General features: G+C 45.8%; 1 protein-coding gene across 1 annotated transcript in view; it reads right to left on the reverse strand.

The window, feature by feature from the left end:
- LOC129047182 (uncharacterized) overlaps positions 1–15,282 on the reverse strand; it is a 57,091-nt gene that overhangs the window by 16,827 nt on the left and 24,982 nt on the right. The window contains exons 2-4 of the mRNA XM_063711982.1: positions 14,176–14,244; positions 7,586–7,672; positions 5,482–5,641 (exon numbers count right to left, since the gene is read on the reverse strand). Coding sequence (XP_063568052.1) covers positions 5,482–5,641; positions 7,586–7,672; positions 14,176–14,244 — 316 coding nt within the window. The remainder of the gene's footprint in view (positions 1–5,481; positions 5,642–7,585; positions 7,673–14,175; positions 14,245–15,282) is intronic.

The following is a 15,282-nucleotide window of genomic DNA, read 5'->3' on the forward strand; positions in this document are numbered from 1 at the left end:
TGGACTTTCCTAACAGAGCATCAGGAAAGACTTGTTTGCTCCTCTGAGGTTGCTAAGAAGAGAATGTAAGGATTTCTTGCTACAGAGAGAGCTGTTCAAGAAGGAAGCCAAAGGCCGGGTGCAGTGGCTTATGCCTGTAATCCCAGCACTTTGGGAGAGTGAGGCAGGCGGATCACCTGAGGTCGGGAGTTTGAGACCAGCCTGACCAACATGGTTAAACCCCGTCTCTACTAAAAATACAAAAAATTAGCTGGGCGTGGTGGGGCATGCCAGCTACTCAGGAGGCTGAGGCAGGAGAATCGTTTGAACCCGGGAGGCAGAGGTTGTGGCGAGCCAAGATCGCGCCATTGCACTCCAGCCTAGGCAACAAGAGGGAAACTCCGTCTCAAAAAAAAAAGAAGAAGGAAGCCAAATAGAAGCAAATAGAACCAAGACGTAGGGAGAGAGATCCTCCCTGATGACATAGTGTGAACCCTTATCTTCATCCATGTCCAAGGATAGCACCATCTCTTCAACTGCCCAGTTACATGATTCAATAAATTTCCCTTTGAGGCTTTGTGGTTAACGTAAGTTGGGTTTCTGTCACTTACTGCCCAAACAATCCTGGCTAACATAGAACTGCTTAGCATCCTATCTACATAAACCTGCAACACTAACTCCTCTTGTAGCTGCATCCCTGCCTCTGACTCCAGATCTGAACTTGGTTGTGAGAATAGAAGAAGCTGGACAGCTTCTTGTTTAATTTCCCCCATAACCAGTCCCCAATTTCTATCCCAGTTTCAGTAACTGAGGCCCTGTCTCCTTATTCTGGCTCTTCATCCTTCCAGCCCCAGTAGGGACAGCTGGCCAAAACCTGTCACTTGCTACTGTATCCTGAACATTGCTCTAGCCTGTCTGGATTGCCACCTATGGTCCACACCAGTCCTACTTGGTGCAAACTACTTCCACCAATTCCTACGCCCCATTGGTATACCCGCTACACAGATGGCTAAGTCATGGTTACATAAACTTAAGGCTTCACACTGCAACTTAAGGCAGCATTTCTCAAGCTGTGTACTGTGAGACTCCATTTGGTGAGATGATAATAGATAGTCCATTAACAAAGAGGAAAAAAGCAAACTGGCAATAGCTTTTTCTTCAATTTTATATTTTAAAATATAAACTGTGGAGAAACATTTTACATGGAGGTTATCTTCTCAAGACGGCACTTCAGATAAAAATCATGGCTCATCACCAGGCACGGTGCTGCACGCCTGTAATCCCAGCATTTTGGGAGGCCAAGGTGGGCGGATCACGAGGTCAGGAGATCGTGACCATCCTGGCTAACATAGTGAAACCCCGTCTCTACTAAAAATACAAAAAATTAGCTGGGCATGGTGGCGGGCGCCTGTAGTCCCAGCTACCCGGGAGGCTGAGACAGGAGAATGACCTGAACCCGGGAGGTGGAGCTTGCAATGAGCCGAGATCACACCACCGCACTCCAGCCTGGGCGACAGAGCGAGACTCCGTCTCAAAACAAACAAACAAACAAAACCATGGCTTATCAAAATTGCCTTTTAAACCCTTAAATTGTCCACGTAGCACAGCAAACAACTCCTTCTTCCCAGTGGGTCCACTGGAGCCAATTTCTAGCTCCGGAAAAAGTTGCTGTTTTTACAGTTTTGCTCCAGGTGAAGGTGAAGGAATTGGCTTATTTTAGGGGTCATGTGGCTGAAAATTAAGTACCTAGATTCAAAGGCAGAGCAGCAAGATACTCACTCTGTGAGAAGCACATGAGAACAGAGAATGATGGAGGGAACCCCAGATGCAAGTATCCCATCTCACACTTACTCCAGGGAACCCAGTTGCTGAATAATTGTACTAGTTATATTATTCTCTCTCTCCATGTCCCCATGGAACATGTATAACTGAATTTGAGGGAGTTAAATACATGCAAGTTATGATTTTATCACGTGAAAGAAAAATATTCATCATTATAAGGTGTTCTCATAGTAATGTTTTTATATATACAATAATCTGCTTTTAAAAAATTGTAGGCTGAGCACGGTGGCTCACACTGTAATCCCAGCACTTTGGGAGGCCAAGATGGATGGATCGCTTGAGCTTGGGAGTTCAAGACCAGCCTGGACAACATGGTGAAACCCCATCTCTACCAAAAATACAAAAAAATTAGCTGGGCGTGGTGGTTCCAGCTACTCAGGAGGTTGAGGTGGGAAGACTGCTTGAACCTGGGAAGCAGAGCTTGCAGTGAGCCGAGATCATGCCACTGCACTCCAGCCTAGGTGACAGAGTAAGACCCCATCTCAAAAAAGAAAAAGAAAAAGAAAATAAAAGAAATTGTAGGCCAGGAACAGTGGTTCACACCTATAATCCCAGCACTTTGGGAGGCCAAGGTAGGAGGATTGCCTGAGCCCAGGAGTTTGAGACCAGCCTGGGCAACATAAGGAAAGCCCTGTCTCTACAAAAACAATAAAAAATTAGCCAGGCGTCATGGCATGTGCCTATGGTCCCAGCTACTTGGGAGGATGAGGCAGGAGGATCACATGAGCCTGAGAAGTTGAGGCTGCAGTGAGCTGTGATCACGCCACTGCACTCCAGCCTAGTTGACATAGTAAGACCCTCTCTCACTTTTTAGAGAAAAAGTAAGAAAGAAAGAAATTGTATGCTGGGCCAGGAATGTCAGGAAGTCCCATCACCTGCTACATGGAATTATGACATGTAATCTCTGTATTAATGCAGAAGGGGGCATTTACTAATTACGCTCTTTTCCATTGGTCCTATGATAGCTGGTCTAAGTAATATGTCTTGTTTTCGATTTCAGCATGTTTTGTTTTGTTTTTGTTTTTGTTTTTGAGATGGAGTCTTGCTCTGTCATTCAGGCTGGAATGAAGTGGCATGATCTCAGCTCACTGCAACCTCCACCTCCCGGATTCAAGCAATTCTTGTGCCTCAGCCTACCGAGTAGCTGGAATTATAGACACACACTACCACGCCCAACTAGCTTTTGTATTTTTAGTAAAGATGGAGTTCCACCATGTTGGCCAGGCTGGTCTCAAACTCCTGACCTCAGGTGATTTGCCTGCCTTGGCCTCACAAAGTGCTGGGATTACAGGCATGAGCCACCATGCCCAGCCCAGTGTATATGTTTATCATTCAATATTTGTTGGGTAGTAAAAATAGGAATCAAATAATGATAATCCTAATGATAGCATTATTAAAAATAAAAACTAACACTTAATAAGGGCTTGCTATGTGCCATATATTTCTTGAACAACTTTGCATTTATTAGTTCATTTAATATTCCTAACAATTCTCCCCATTTTACACATGAGGAAACCAAGGCTCAAAGAGGTGAAGGATTTTAGAATCCACATTTCCAGATCTCAAATTCCAAACTTGGACATGGTTACTTTGAGGGTCAAAGGAGAGGATGTATATAAAAATACATATCTGTATTTTGTATACGAATATATATATAAAATACATTCAAAAAGATTATTTTAAAAAATGGATTCCAGTTATGGAGCTCTTATTCTATGTCAATCATCATGATAAGGGCTTCTCATGCCTTTTTTTTGTTTAATTGTCACAACCCTATGAACAGTTGCAGAAACAGAGGCTCAGAGAAGTTAGTAACTTGGCCAAGAAGACACAGCCAGTATTATAAAATAAGTTGCCTTGACTCAGTAAACTACACTGCCACCCTCTACAGATATAGGTTGTCATCATCATCATCATCATCATCACCATCATCACAGAGAATAAGAGGCAGTCACTCTTAGGGAAATGCAAATCAGAACCACAATGAACTACCACTGCACACCCACTAGCATGGCTATAATTAAAAAGACAGACAATAACAAGAGTTGGTGAGGATGTGGAGAAACTGGATCCCTCATACTCTGCTAGTGGGAATGTAAAACGGTGCAGCTGCTGTGAAATTCAGCTCCACAGTTCCTCCAAGGGTGAAACATAGTTAACATATGACCCAGCAATTCCACTCTTAGGTACATATTCAAGAGAAATGAGAATATATATCCACATAAAACCTTGTGCACAATGTTTATGGAAGCATTATTCGTGATAGCCAAAAAAGAGAAACAACCGAAATGTCCATCAGTGGATGAATGGATACATAAAATTGTTCCATCCATGCAACGGAATATTACTCAGCCATAAAAAGGAATGAAGTATCAGCCAGGTATGGTGGCTCACGCCTGTAATCCTAATACTTCGGGAGGCTGAGATGCGAGGATTGCATGAGTCCTGGAGTTTGAGACCAACCTGGGCAACATAGTGAGACCCCAAATCTAAAAAAAAAAAAAAAAAGTAATGAAGTATCAACATGTTACAACAGCTACAACATGGATGAGCACCGAAAACACGCTAAGTGAAAAAAAAGCCAGCCACAAAGGACCACATATTGTGTGAGTCCATTTACATGAAATGTCCAGAATAGGCAAATCCATAGAGGCAGAAAGCAGATTCATGGGTGGGAAGGAGGGGGAATGGTGTTGGAAATGATGGCAAAGGAGTGTGGGGTTTTTTTTTTTTTCGAGTTGATGAAAATATTCTCAAATTGATTGTGGGGATGCTTGCACAACTCTGTGAATAATCTGAAAACCATTAAATTGTACCCTTAAATGGTGAATTGCGTGGTGTACTGTTTCTTTTAGAAAAAACAAAAACCGGCCGGGCGCGGTGGCTCACGCCTGTAATCCCAGCACTTTGGAAGGCTGAGGCAGGTGGATCACATGAGGTCAGGAATTCTAGACCAGCCTGGCCAACATGGTGAAACCCCGTTTCTACTAAAAATACAAAAATTAGCTGGGCTTGGTGGCAGGCACCTGTAATCCCAGCTACTTGGTGGTGGGGGAGGATAGTGTGTGGGCAGGCCGAGGCAGGCAAATCTCCTGAACCCAGGAGGCTGAGGTTGCAGTGAGCCAAGATCACACTGTCACATTCCAGCCTGGGGTACAAGAGCGAGACTTCATCTCAAAAAAAAAAAAAAAAGAAAAGAAAAGAAAAAGAAAAAAACAAAAGGCAGGGCCTTCCCGATGTTGGTGACCTGAAGTTAAAATACGTTTATAAACCTGGTCCTATTCTTCCCAAGCATGGTGACTCAAATGCCAGCCTGATCGCCAGGAGTGCCCTGAGATCCTTGCCTCCTCCCTGGGAATCCAGGATGTTGCCCTGTGCTTTCCCACCTTCCCCAGGCACACCCTGCCTTGCTCTCCCTGGCGGGCCTGGAGTAGATCAGAAATGAATCCTGCTCGCCTTCCACGGCTTCTCTCTGCTGCAGCCTGGCACCGTTTCCTCTTGCCTGATGCTGCTTCCTCCCTCCCACCCAGTTTGCTGTGAAAGCACGTCCAAATTTGAAAACCATGTGAGATTCAGAATGTGCACCTGAAGCTGCCCCCTGGGGCTTTCTGTGCTGTCAACCACTGCAGAGATCTGGGGTCCTCCCTGCATCCCACTTACCTAACGTAGGAAAAGACGATCACGTGGAAGAACTTAATGGTGCCATAATTCATGCTTTGGATCCGGGTGGCTTTGTTTGTCTCGTACAGGAAAACATCACTGCAGCTGCAGCAGGTTGGCACGGTGACAGGCTCCCTCCCTGCGCGGGGCTGGACCAGGGCTCAACTCTCCCAGATGGGGCCACAGCAAGACCCCTCCCAGTAACTGCAAAATGAAACATACTGATTTTTAGCGGGAGCCTTTAACTTTGAGCTCTTCCAATGACTGTGGAGTGGCGGCGGGCCCTGGCAGTTGCCCCAGACGTGACTGCGATAAACAAGAAGGGCCAAGTCCTAAGGGCCTGGTTGGCAGATGACCTCGCCCCAGCTGGCCTCCCCCAGATGCCTACACAAAGATGGTATTCAGAGGATGGGCATTTTTAGAATTCCCCCTTTTCCCCCTTTCCTTTCGTTGTTTTGGACTCATTTCTGTTGGGAAAAGGGGGCAGCCTTGCAAATGTCACAAGACCCAGAGCTTCCATTGTACCTCAGAAAAGGGCTGAGAACTTTCTATTGCCTCAAGCCCCACTCAGAGATTGATTCATTCATTTCTACAACCCTTTATTCAGCCCCTGATGTATAGGAGCTCTGGGTAAATAAAGGTCTCCCCTTCTTCTTCTACCAGCCCTTATCATATTCTGGTCTGCAGTTACCAGCCCTTATCATATTCTGGTCTGCAGTTGGTGGGGAAAATCAGATTTGCAGGAGTGGGGATGCTAGGGGTGGAGGGGTTTTATTTATCTGCAGAATCTTTCTTGCTTGACCCTCTGAGTTACTCTCCACCCTGCTCTGTGTCCCGGAAGTTCGACCCATGACCTAGATCAATCAGCCCAAGATCACCAGGGACCAAGTGGCAGCCCAACAAAGCTAGGTTTATTGATCTATTCCGTGAGGGACACCACCCACCAGATGAGCCTCAGGACATCACCAAACAGCGGAAGACAGCGATTTATTACAGAATTCCGAGGAAAGTGGAGTTTAGATAAAATCTAAATGAAGTCATGTTTTGATAGACTCAAAGCAAAGCAGGCTTGTACAAAGCAGTCAACCTCAAATCTGGATTGCAAAGTGGACCCAGGGCCCTGTTTTCTTGGAAGCAACAAAGCTAAGATAAATGTCAAATGTGTCCAGAAACTCTTTATCTGAATCTCTGCTCCTAAGTTGTAAATTGAGGCTGCTTCTCTGTGTCAAGATGACTTAGATCCTCCAGGCAAAATTGGAATATTTCAGTCTTAGTCACGTAATTTCAAACAGCAAACTTTCTGATGGTCTGTGATTTTAAAGGACAATGTTTCAGCAGTCACTCAAAGATGGGGGTGGGGTAATATTATAACTTTACAGCTACAAAGAAACATTGTTTCCTGTTATCTTTGCAGCCGACTTGATCCATTTCTGTTACTCCAGTCTGCTAAGTGGCCAGGTAGATTTTTACTTTTCCAGTCTGAGCTAATTTGTACATTCCCACCCACACTAACTGTATTAGGGCCCCCCCTCCCCTATCCCCCCTCCCCTATCCCCCCTCCCCCAACGCCCCCCCCGACCCCCGACCTCTGGCTTCCAGTTCAGGAGACTGGAGAGCAGTGAGGATGGACGTGACTCCAGGCCCTACTCTTCTCAGTTGCATATAGGCGGGGCCTCTGGGCACCACTCCCTCCTTTAGTCCTGGGAGTGGTAAGGGTTCCCCACTCTTGCCAGCCCCAGGCAGTTCACTATCCCTTATTGCTTTTTCTTTTCTTTTCTTTTTTTGAGACGCAGTGTCGCTCTGTCGCCCAGGCTGGAGTGCAGTGGCGTGATGTCGGCTCACTGCAAGCTCCGTCTCCCAGTTCATGCCGTTCTCCCGCCTCAGCCTCCCAAGTAGCTGGGACTACAGGCGTCCACCACCATGCCCGGCTAATTTTGTTTTTATATTTTCAGTAGAGATGGCGTTTCTCCATGTTAGCCAGGATGGTCTTGATCTCCTGACCTTGTGATCTGTCCACCTCGGCCTCCCAAAGTGCTGGGATTACAGGCGTGAGCCACCGCGCCCCCACCACCACCTTATTGTTTTTTCTTAACTCTGCCCACACCTTTGTAAATGGTCCCATCATTAGTTACCCCACTTGAGTATACCATTGCTTTCCCACCAGGAATCTGAGTAATACAGTCATCTTCATCTGTAAAAAGAGAAGATTCACAGGTAAAGCCTGATGCTTAGAACATTGGCCTGGCCGTGCAGGGTGGCTCACACCTGTAATCCCAGCACTTTGGGAGGCCAAGATGAGCAGATCACTTGAGGTCAGGAGTTCCAGACCAGCCTGGCCAACATGAAAACCCCATCTCTACTGAAAATACAAAAATTAGCCAGACGTGGTGTCAGGCACCTGTAATCCCAGCTACTCGGGAGGCTGAGGGAAGAGAGTTACTTGAACCCAGGAGGCAGAGGTTGCAGTGAGCCGACATCACGCCACTGCACTCCAGCCAGGGCAACAGCAAAACTCCCTCTAAAAAAAAAAAAAAAAAAAAAAAAAAAAAAAAAAAAAAAAACATTGGCTGTAGGGGACTAATGGCCTGACTTCCAATCCTGGTTTCCTGGTTTCACATCTTACCAGCTCTGTGACCTTGGACAGCTCTGTTCATTTTATTCATTCACTCATTCATTCATTCATTCCCAAGAGCACCAGGAATAGTGGATATAGCAGTGGACAGGCAGACAAGTCAAATGTCCATCCACTGACAAATGAATCCACAAAAAGGGGTCTGTCCATAAAAGGGAATATTATTCATCCTTAAAAAGGAATGAAGCACTGACCCATGCTTCAACATGGATGAGCCTTTAAAACATTACACTAAGTGAAATAAGCCAAATGCAAAAGGACACCTTTTTTTTTTTTTTTTTTTGAGATGGAGTCTCACTCTGTCGCCAGGCTGGAGTGTAGTGGCGCAATCTCAGCTCACTGCAACCTCCGCTGCCCGGGTTCAAGTGATTCTCCTCCCTCAGCCTCCTGAGTAGCAGGGACTACAGGCGTGCACCCCCACACCCAGCTAATTTCTGTATTTTTAGTAGAAACGGGGCTTCACATGTTGGCCAGGATGGTCTCAATCTCTTGACTTCGTGATCTGCCCTCCTCGGCCTCCCAAAGTGCTGGAATTACAGGCGTGAGCCACCATGCCTGGCCAGGATACTTCTTTTATGACTCTATTTATAGGAAATGTCCAGAATGGGCAAATCACTTCAGCGTTGCTCTTGCTACCACTCTAAGACGTCCATTTTCTTGTCTTTTGTTTGTTTGTTTGTTTGTGACGGAGTCTCATTCTGTCGCCCAGGCTGGAGTGCAGTGGCATGATCTCAGCTTACTGCCATCTCTGCCTCCTGGGTTCAAGAGATTCTCCTACCCCAGCCTCCCAAGCAGCTGAGATTACAGGCACACACCAGCATGCCCAGCTAATTTTTGTATTTTTAGTAGAGACAAGGTTTCACCATGTTGGCCAGGCTGATCTCAAACTCCTGACCTCAAACGATCCGCCCATCTCGGCCTACCAAAGTGCTGGGATTACAGGTGTGAGCCACTGCGCCTGGCCTATTTGTCTTTCTGCTGAACTCTTGCACTGATCCCTCATGCTCTCCCCTCTCTACTCCTTCAGCCCTTGTCCTCTATTTCACAATTGCCACCTCCACCACTCCATGGATTCTGTTCTCAGCGAGGTTACCAAAGACTTCTCAGTAGCCAGACTTCGCTGATATATTTTATTCCTTATTTTACTTGATCTCTTGGATGCATTCAACACCACTGACCACTTTCTGCTTCTTGGAGCAGTTTTTTCCCTTGGTTTCCATGACTCTCCTGGGTCCCATGTTCTCCTGGTTTCTCATTTGTACCTCTACAACTCTTTATCTTATCTTTCTTTTTTAAAAATAATTTAATTTATTTATTTTAGAGACTGGGTCTTGCTCTGTCACCCAGGCTGGAGCACAGTGGCATGATCATAGCTCACTGCCGCCTCAAACTTCTGGGCTCCAGCGATCCTCCTGCCACAGCCTCCTGAATAGCTGGGACCACAGGCACATGCCACCAAGCCTGGCTATTTTTTTTTTAAATTTTGTAGAGATAGGGTCTTGCTATGTTACCCAGGCTGGTCTCAAACTCCTGGCCTCAAGTGATCCTCCTGCCTCAGCCTCCAAAAGTACTGGGATTACAGGCATGAGCCACTGCATCTGACCTTTGTCTTAACTTTCTCTGGCTCTCTTCTCCCTGTGAATTTCAGTTCCAACAAATTGTCTCTCAGCACTTTTTATGTTCCTATCAGGATAGGACAGGTAATGCTCAAATAAGAAAGCACTCTCAGAGTCTCATGGCTTATAACAGTGATGATTTAATTCTCACCCACACTACATGTCCATCATGGATCTCCCAGAAGGCTCTTCTCTCTGTAGTCACTCAGAGATCAAGGCTAACGGAACAGCCACTGTCTTGAACTCTTTAATGAGAACTATGGAGAGTCTCACAGTAGCAATTCAATGTTCTGAACTTGTGATGGAAAGAATATAAAGTTACCAAAAAAAAAAAAAAAAGCTCTGACCTAGAAATGCACTCACTTCTACTCATTACTCATTGGTCAAAACTAATCACTTAGTCCTACCCAACCACTAGGGAACCAGGAAATGCAATTCCCGCATATTATCCCCCATGTATCCAGAAACTGCAGAAGCAGAAATATTTGGTGAACAGCGCTAATGACTATTGCATCTTCTCTCTGGGAAATTTCATCCACACACATTGTTTTAAGAATAATCAAATGCTAAATGCGAAGCAGGTGGGAGGAGGGGGTATATATATATATATTATATATATAATATATATATATATAATATATATATAATATATATATAATATATATATTATATATATATTCCATGCATAATTAAACATATTATATATATATATATATAATATGTTTAATTATGCATGGAATATAACTGGAAACAGGATCTACTATATAATTTGCAAGGCCCAGTGCAAAATGAAAATGTGAAGTCCCTTATTTAAAAGTTAAACATTTCAAAATGGTGACAGCAAAGCGTTAAACAAATTCAGATTCCTTCTAAGTGTGGGTCCCTATATGACTGCACAGGTCCCATGCCCATAAAGCTAGCATGTCTGGAAGGATATACAAGGTGGTCTCCGGGAAGGGAGCTGGGGCTGGGGGAATTAGTCGGTGTTTGACGATTTATTTATCACCCTGCTTGTATCTGAATTTTTTCTACCATATGCGTTCATTACTTTTTTTTTTTGAGACAGTTTCACTCTTGTTGCCCAGGCTGGAGTGCCATGGTGTGATCTAGGCTCACTGCAACCTCTGCCTCCTGGGTTCAAGAGATTCTCCTGCCTCAGCCTCCTGAGTAGCTGGGATTACAGGCATGCGCCACCACACCCGGCTAATTTTTTGTATTTTTAGTGGAGACAGGGTTTCTCCATGTTGGTCAGGCTGGTCTCGAACTCCCGACCTCAGGTAAGCCACTGCGCCTGGCCTGCGTTCATTACTTTTTAAATCACCGAACGCTAAATCTGTATCTCCAGACCATATCTGAATTCTGTGCATAGTCTACGAACCTATGAACCTATATATCCCACAGACACTTCAAGTCACATCTTCAAAATGAAACCTTTCCCACAAAATAGTGCAAGTAAGGACTAATGAGAGGAGAGAGTGGAGACAGGCATGGACTATTTTTTCTATAGGCTTGGCTAGGAGGAAAAAGAGAGGTAAGAGGCCAGGTGCTGTGGCTCACGCCTGTAATCCCAGCACTTTGGGAGGCCGAGGTGGGTGGATCATCTGAGATCAGGAGTTCAAGACCAGCCTGGCCAACATGGCAAAACCTGTCTCTACTAAAAATACAAAAATTAGCCGGGTGTGATGGCGCCCGCCTGTAACCCCAGCTACTCGGAAGGGTGAGATAGAAGAATCACTTGAACCTAGGAGGTGAAAGTTGCACTGAGCCAAGATCGCGCCACTGCACTCCAGCCTGGGTGACAGAGCGAGACTCCGTCTAAAAAAAGAAAGAAAGAGAGGTAAGAATGGTCTTTAATGGAGTCATGGGAAAATGTGTGTGTGTTGCAAGGATGTAGAGAAAATGGAACCATTTGAGCCATTCAAAGATTTTGATAGACTAAGTGGGATGTTGAGAATGGTGGTCTCTGTTTCTTTGTGGAGTAGGAAGCCACGTGTGAAGAAATGGGGATTGGGGATTGAATGGTGGATTTCTTAGTCGTGTGTGTATGTGTTTACAATTTACAGAAAATCAGGTGACATTCTTCAGCAGAAAAGGGAGGTTTTTCTGAGGAAACACTTATCTCACAGAGCTCAAGTGCAGGAAATGTGGCCCAACCTCATGAGAACCTATTAATAGAATCAGAAAATAAACTGTTCTGAGCTGAAGTTGCTCTTTCAGTCTGAAGCTGCGTGGGCCCGCCTCTGTTTGTCTCTCTGTGCGCCCATTGTGAGCCTCAGTAAACAGTGGATTCCTCTGTTTCTCCCAGGGCACGTGGTCCAACGCTGCCTTCAAGGTTAGGTGTCCACAGTTCGAGTGCAAGCCCAGATCCATTACCCAGTTCCGGAATTCAAGGGGAACGATTGGCCTATTTATCCCCAGTCCAATCAGCTATGGCTGTGGGCGGGGCCACAAACAAACATGGCGTCAAACGCTGACGTTCATGAGGGGAGAAGAGAGGGAGAAAGGAGGAAGAAGAAAAGGAAGGAGCGAGAGAGAGAGAGAGAGAGAAAGAAGAGAGAGAGCTCTCAGAGAATAGCGGCTGGGGGACTGCTGATTAAATACCCCAATTCCCTCAGGTGGGACAGCACTGAGGCATGTCTAGGCAGTCTCCAGAGGGCCCTAGTGGGACAGAGCCCAGATGCCCACAGCCGTGACCTACCCTTCCTTTTTTAATTCCACCCCTCTCCGCTCCCACCCCTGAGATGGAATCTCGCTCTGTCGCCCAGGTTGCAGTGCAGCGGCGCCATCTCGGCTCACTGCAACCTTCCCCTCTCGGGTTCAAACGATTCTCCTGCCTCAGCCTCCCCGAGTAGGTGGGATTACAGGCGCCCTCCACCACGCCCAGCTAATTTTTGTATTTTTAGTAGAGACAGGGTTTCACTATGTTGGCCAGGCTGGTCACGAACTCCTGACCTCAAGTGATCCAACCACCTCAACCTCCCAAAGTGCTGGAATTACAGGCGTGAGCCGCCACGCCTAGTCGTGACCTCCTTTTTAGTGCTTCCTGTGTCGACTGCCTTCCCTTCCCTGCCTCCCTTCCCCATGCCTCTTCCTGGGTCACCTCCCAACAGACTACATTCACCTGAACCTCGTCCAGCCGTTATGTGCTGTTGTTAAGGAGTCTGTCTAGAATTTTCCCTGAGAGCAATAAGTGGGTTTATAAACAACGGTGTGGCATGATCTCATTTGCAACTCAGAGCACTCTGGCTGCACCCTGGAAAATGGGCGGAAAGGGCAGGAGTGGAGCCAGGGTCCTACCCAGGGAGAGGGTACAGTGACATGGAGGGGGGCTGAAGACAGCTCCCTAAAGGACACCAACATCAAGGAGACTAGCTGAGGCACTAGGGAGGAGAGGAAGACCAGGAGACAGTGAGTATCCAGAGGCCACGGGATGAACACTTCACAAATAAGCCGGTGGCCAAGGAGATATTAAGAGCGATGGTAAAGCTGTGTAATTAAAGCCCCTCTAGTAAGGGACCTGAGAGATAAATTACTGGAACAGAATGGAGTCAAGTATTAAACACGAAGATAGGTGGAGGCCGGGTGTGATGGCTCACACCTGTAATCCCAGCACTTTGGGCAGCCAAAGCAGCAGGATTGCTTGAGCCCAGGAGTTCAAGATCATCCTGGGCAACAGAGGGAGACCCTGTCTCTACAAGATATAAAAATAAATCAGCCAGTGGTGGTGCATGCCTGTGGTCTCAACCACTGGGGAGGCTGAGGTGGGAGGATCACTTGAGCCCGGAAGGTCAAGGCTGCAGTGAGCCATGTTCATGCCACTGCACTCCAGCCTGGGCAACAGAGTGAGACCCTGTATGAAAAAAAAAAAAAAAGTAGGAACTTAGTGTGTGATAAAAGCATTTACATCAGGGGAGAAATAAATTCCTCCAAATAGGATCTTTAAACAATTGGCTACTCTTTTAGGGGAGGTCCGAGGGGAGAGGAAAATGTACTCAAACTTTACAGATTGGAAAAGGTGTGTAACTTTTCAAAATATAAAGTGATAGAACTGTCATGGGTAAACTGAGTCCTTTCCTTACTTTATATCAGTTGCAAAGAAAGAACACCCAAATTGGGAAAAAAAAAAAAAGGCCGGCTGGATTTATTCTCTGGCCAGAGAAGAAGGGGTGACCTCTCACTCCAGAAACACCTCCTCCTCCCCAAGCTGTGGAAAGCTGGAGAATTTTAAAGAGTTAGATATGGGGTGGAAAGGTTTGTAAGTCTGTGTAGGGAGGAACTTTAGATGCGCAGGCACACCATAAACATGTCTCTTCATACAATGCATGGTCAGAAAATGGTAATTTTCTTCTATGGGTGGGGATTTTAGTATTATAATAATATGTTAATGATCTAAAGATAACAAGGGGTCCCTGATTCTGGTTTGCTCTGGTTTCCAGCAGGCCTTACCTTCCTCTGATAATTGGCGAAACATTTTGAAGCTCCCAGGGCATCTGGAGTCCTTGTAAACTAGCATACCTAGAGGTAAAGAGACTGAAAGAAACTGTTTAAGAAATGAAATAGAGCTTTTGCAGCTATCGACCACTTAAGAAAATAATGAATATTTAGCTGTTTTGCTCTCTCAGCTATTTCTCCAGGACTGCCCCAATAAGAGTCTCCAAAAGTGAGCAAAATCGCTACACAAAATGGGACATGCAAGTTACCATTCTATTTGTATTGCACACATTTTGCATTAAAGATAGAAAATGCAAACAGATAACTGGACACCCTTTGAAATTACTCAACTGATGATGACACCTCACTCTCCTCTACCTGGCTGGTGTTCCATACTTCTTCTCACAGACTCTGTGAACATGTCCGTACCAGCGGGGCTTTGCAGCCACGATACAAGGCTTTTCTTCTTTTTTTCTTTTTTTTCTTGAGATGGAGTCTCGCTCTGTCGCCCAGACTGGAGTGCAGTGGCACAGTCTTGGCTCACTACAAGCTCCGCCTTCCAGGTTCACACCATTCTCCTGCCTCAGCCTCCTAAGTAGCTGGGACTACAGGCGCCCGCCACCATGCCCAGCTAATTTTTTTGTATTTTTAGTAGAGACGGGGTTTCACCGTGTTAGCCAGGATGGTCTCGATCTCCTGACCTCGTGATCCGTGCAAAGTGCTGGGATTACAGGCGTGAGCCACTGCACCCGGCCAAGGCTTTTCTTCTCTGTCCGGTGTGCAATGTTCCAGCCATGGTTCACTGTGGTTTCTTTCTTGATAACTGCCATGACTAAAACAACATGTCAAAGCAATATTATTTTCCTCTATATTTCTCCAGGGCTATTTGTCAGTGAATGTGCCTTTTTAACTCTCTCTTGCTTCCTTCTCATCACCTAATTCAGAATTCCTTTTCTTTTGAGACTGAGTTTTGTTCTTGTTGCACATGGGAGTGGAGTGCAATGTCTCAGCTCACTGCAACCCCCGCCTCCTGGGTTCAAGTGATTCTCCTGCCTCAGCCTCTCAAGTAGCTGGGATTATAGGAATGTGCCACCATGCCTGGCTAATTTTGTATTTTTAGTA

Source organism: Pongo abelii, chromosome 10 (genome assembly GCF_028885655.2).
Source record: "Pongo abelii isolate AG06213 chromosome 10, NHGRI_mPonAbe1-v2.0_pri, whole genome shotgun sequence".
Lineage (NCBI taxonomy): Eukaryota > Metazoa > Chordata > Mammalia > Primates > Hominidae > Pongo > Pongo abelii.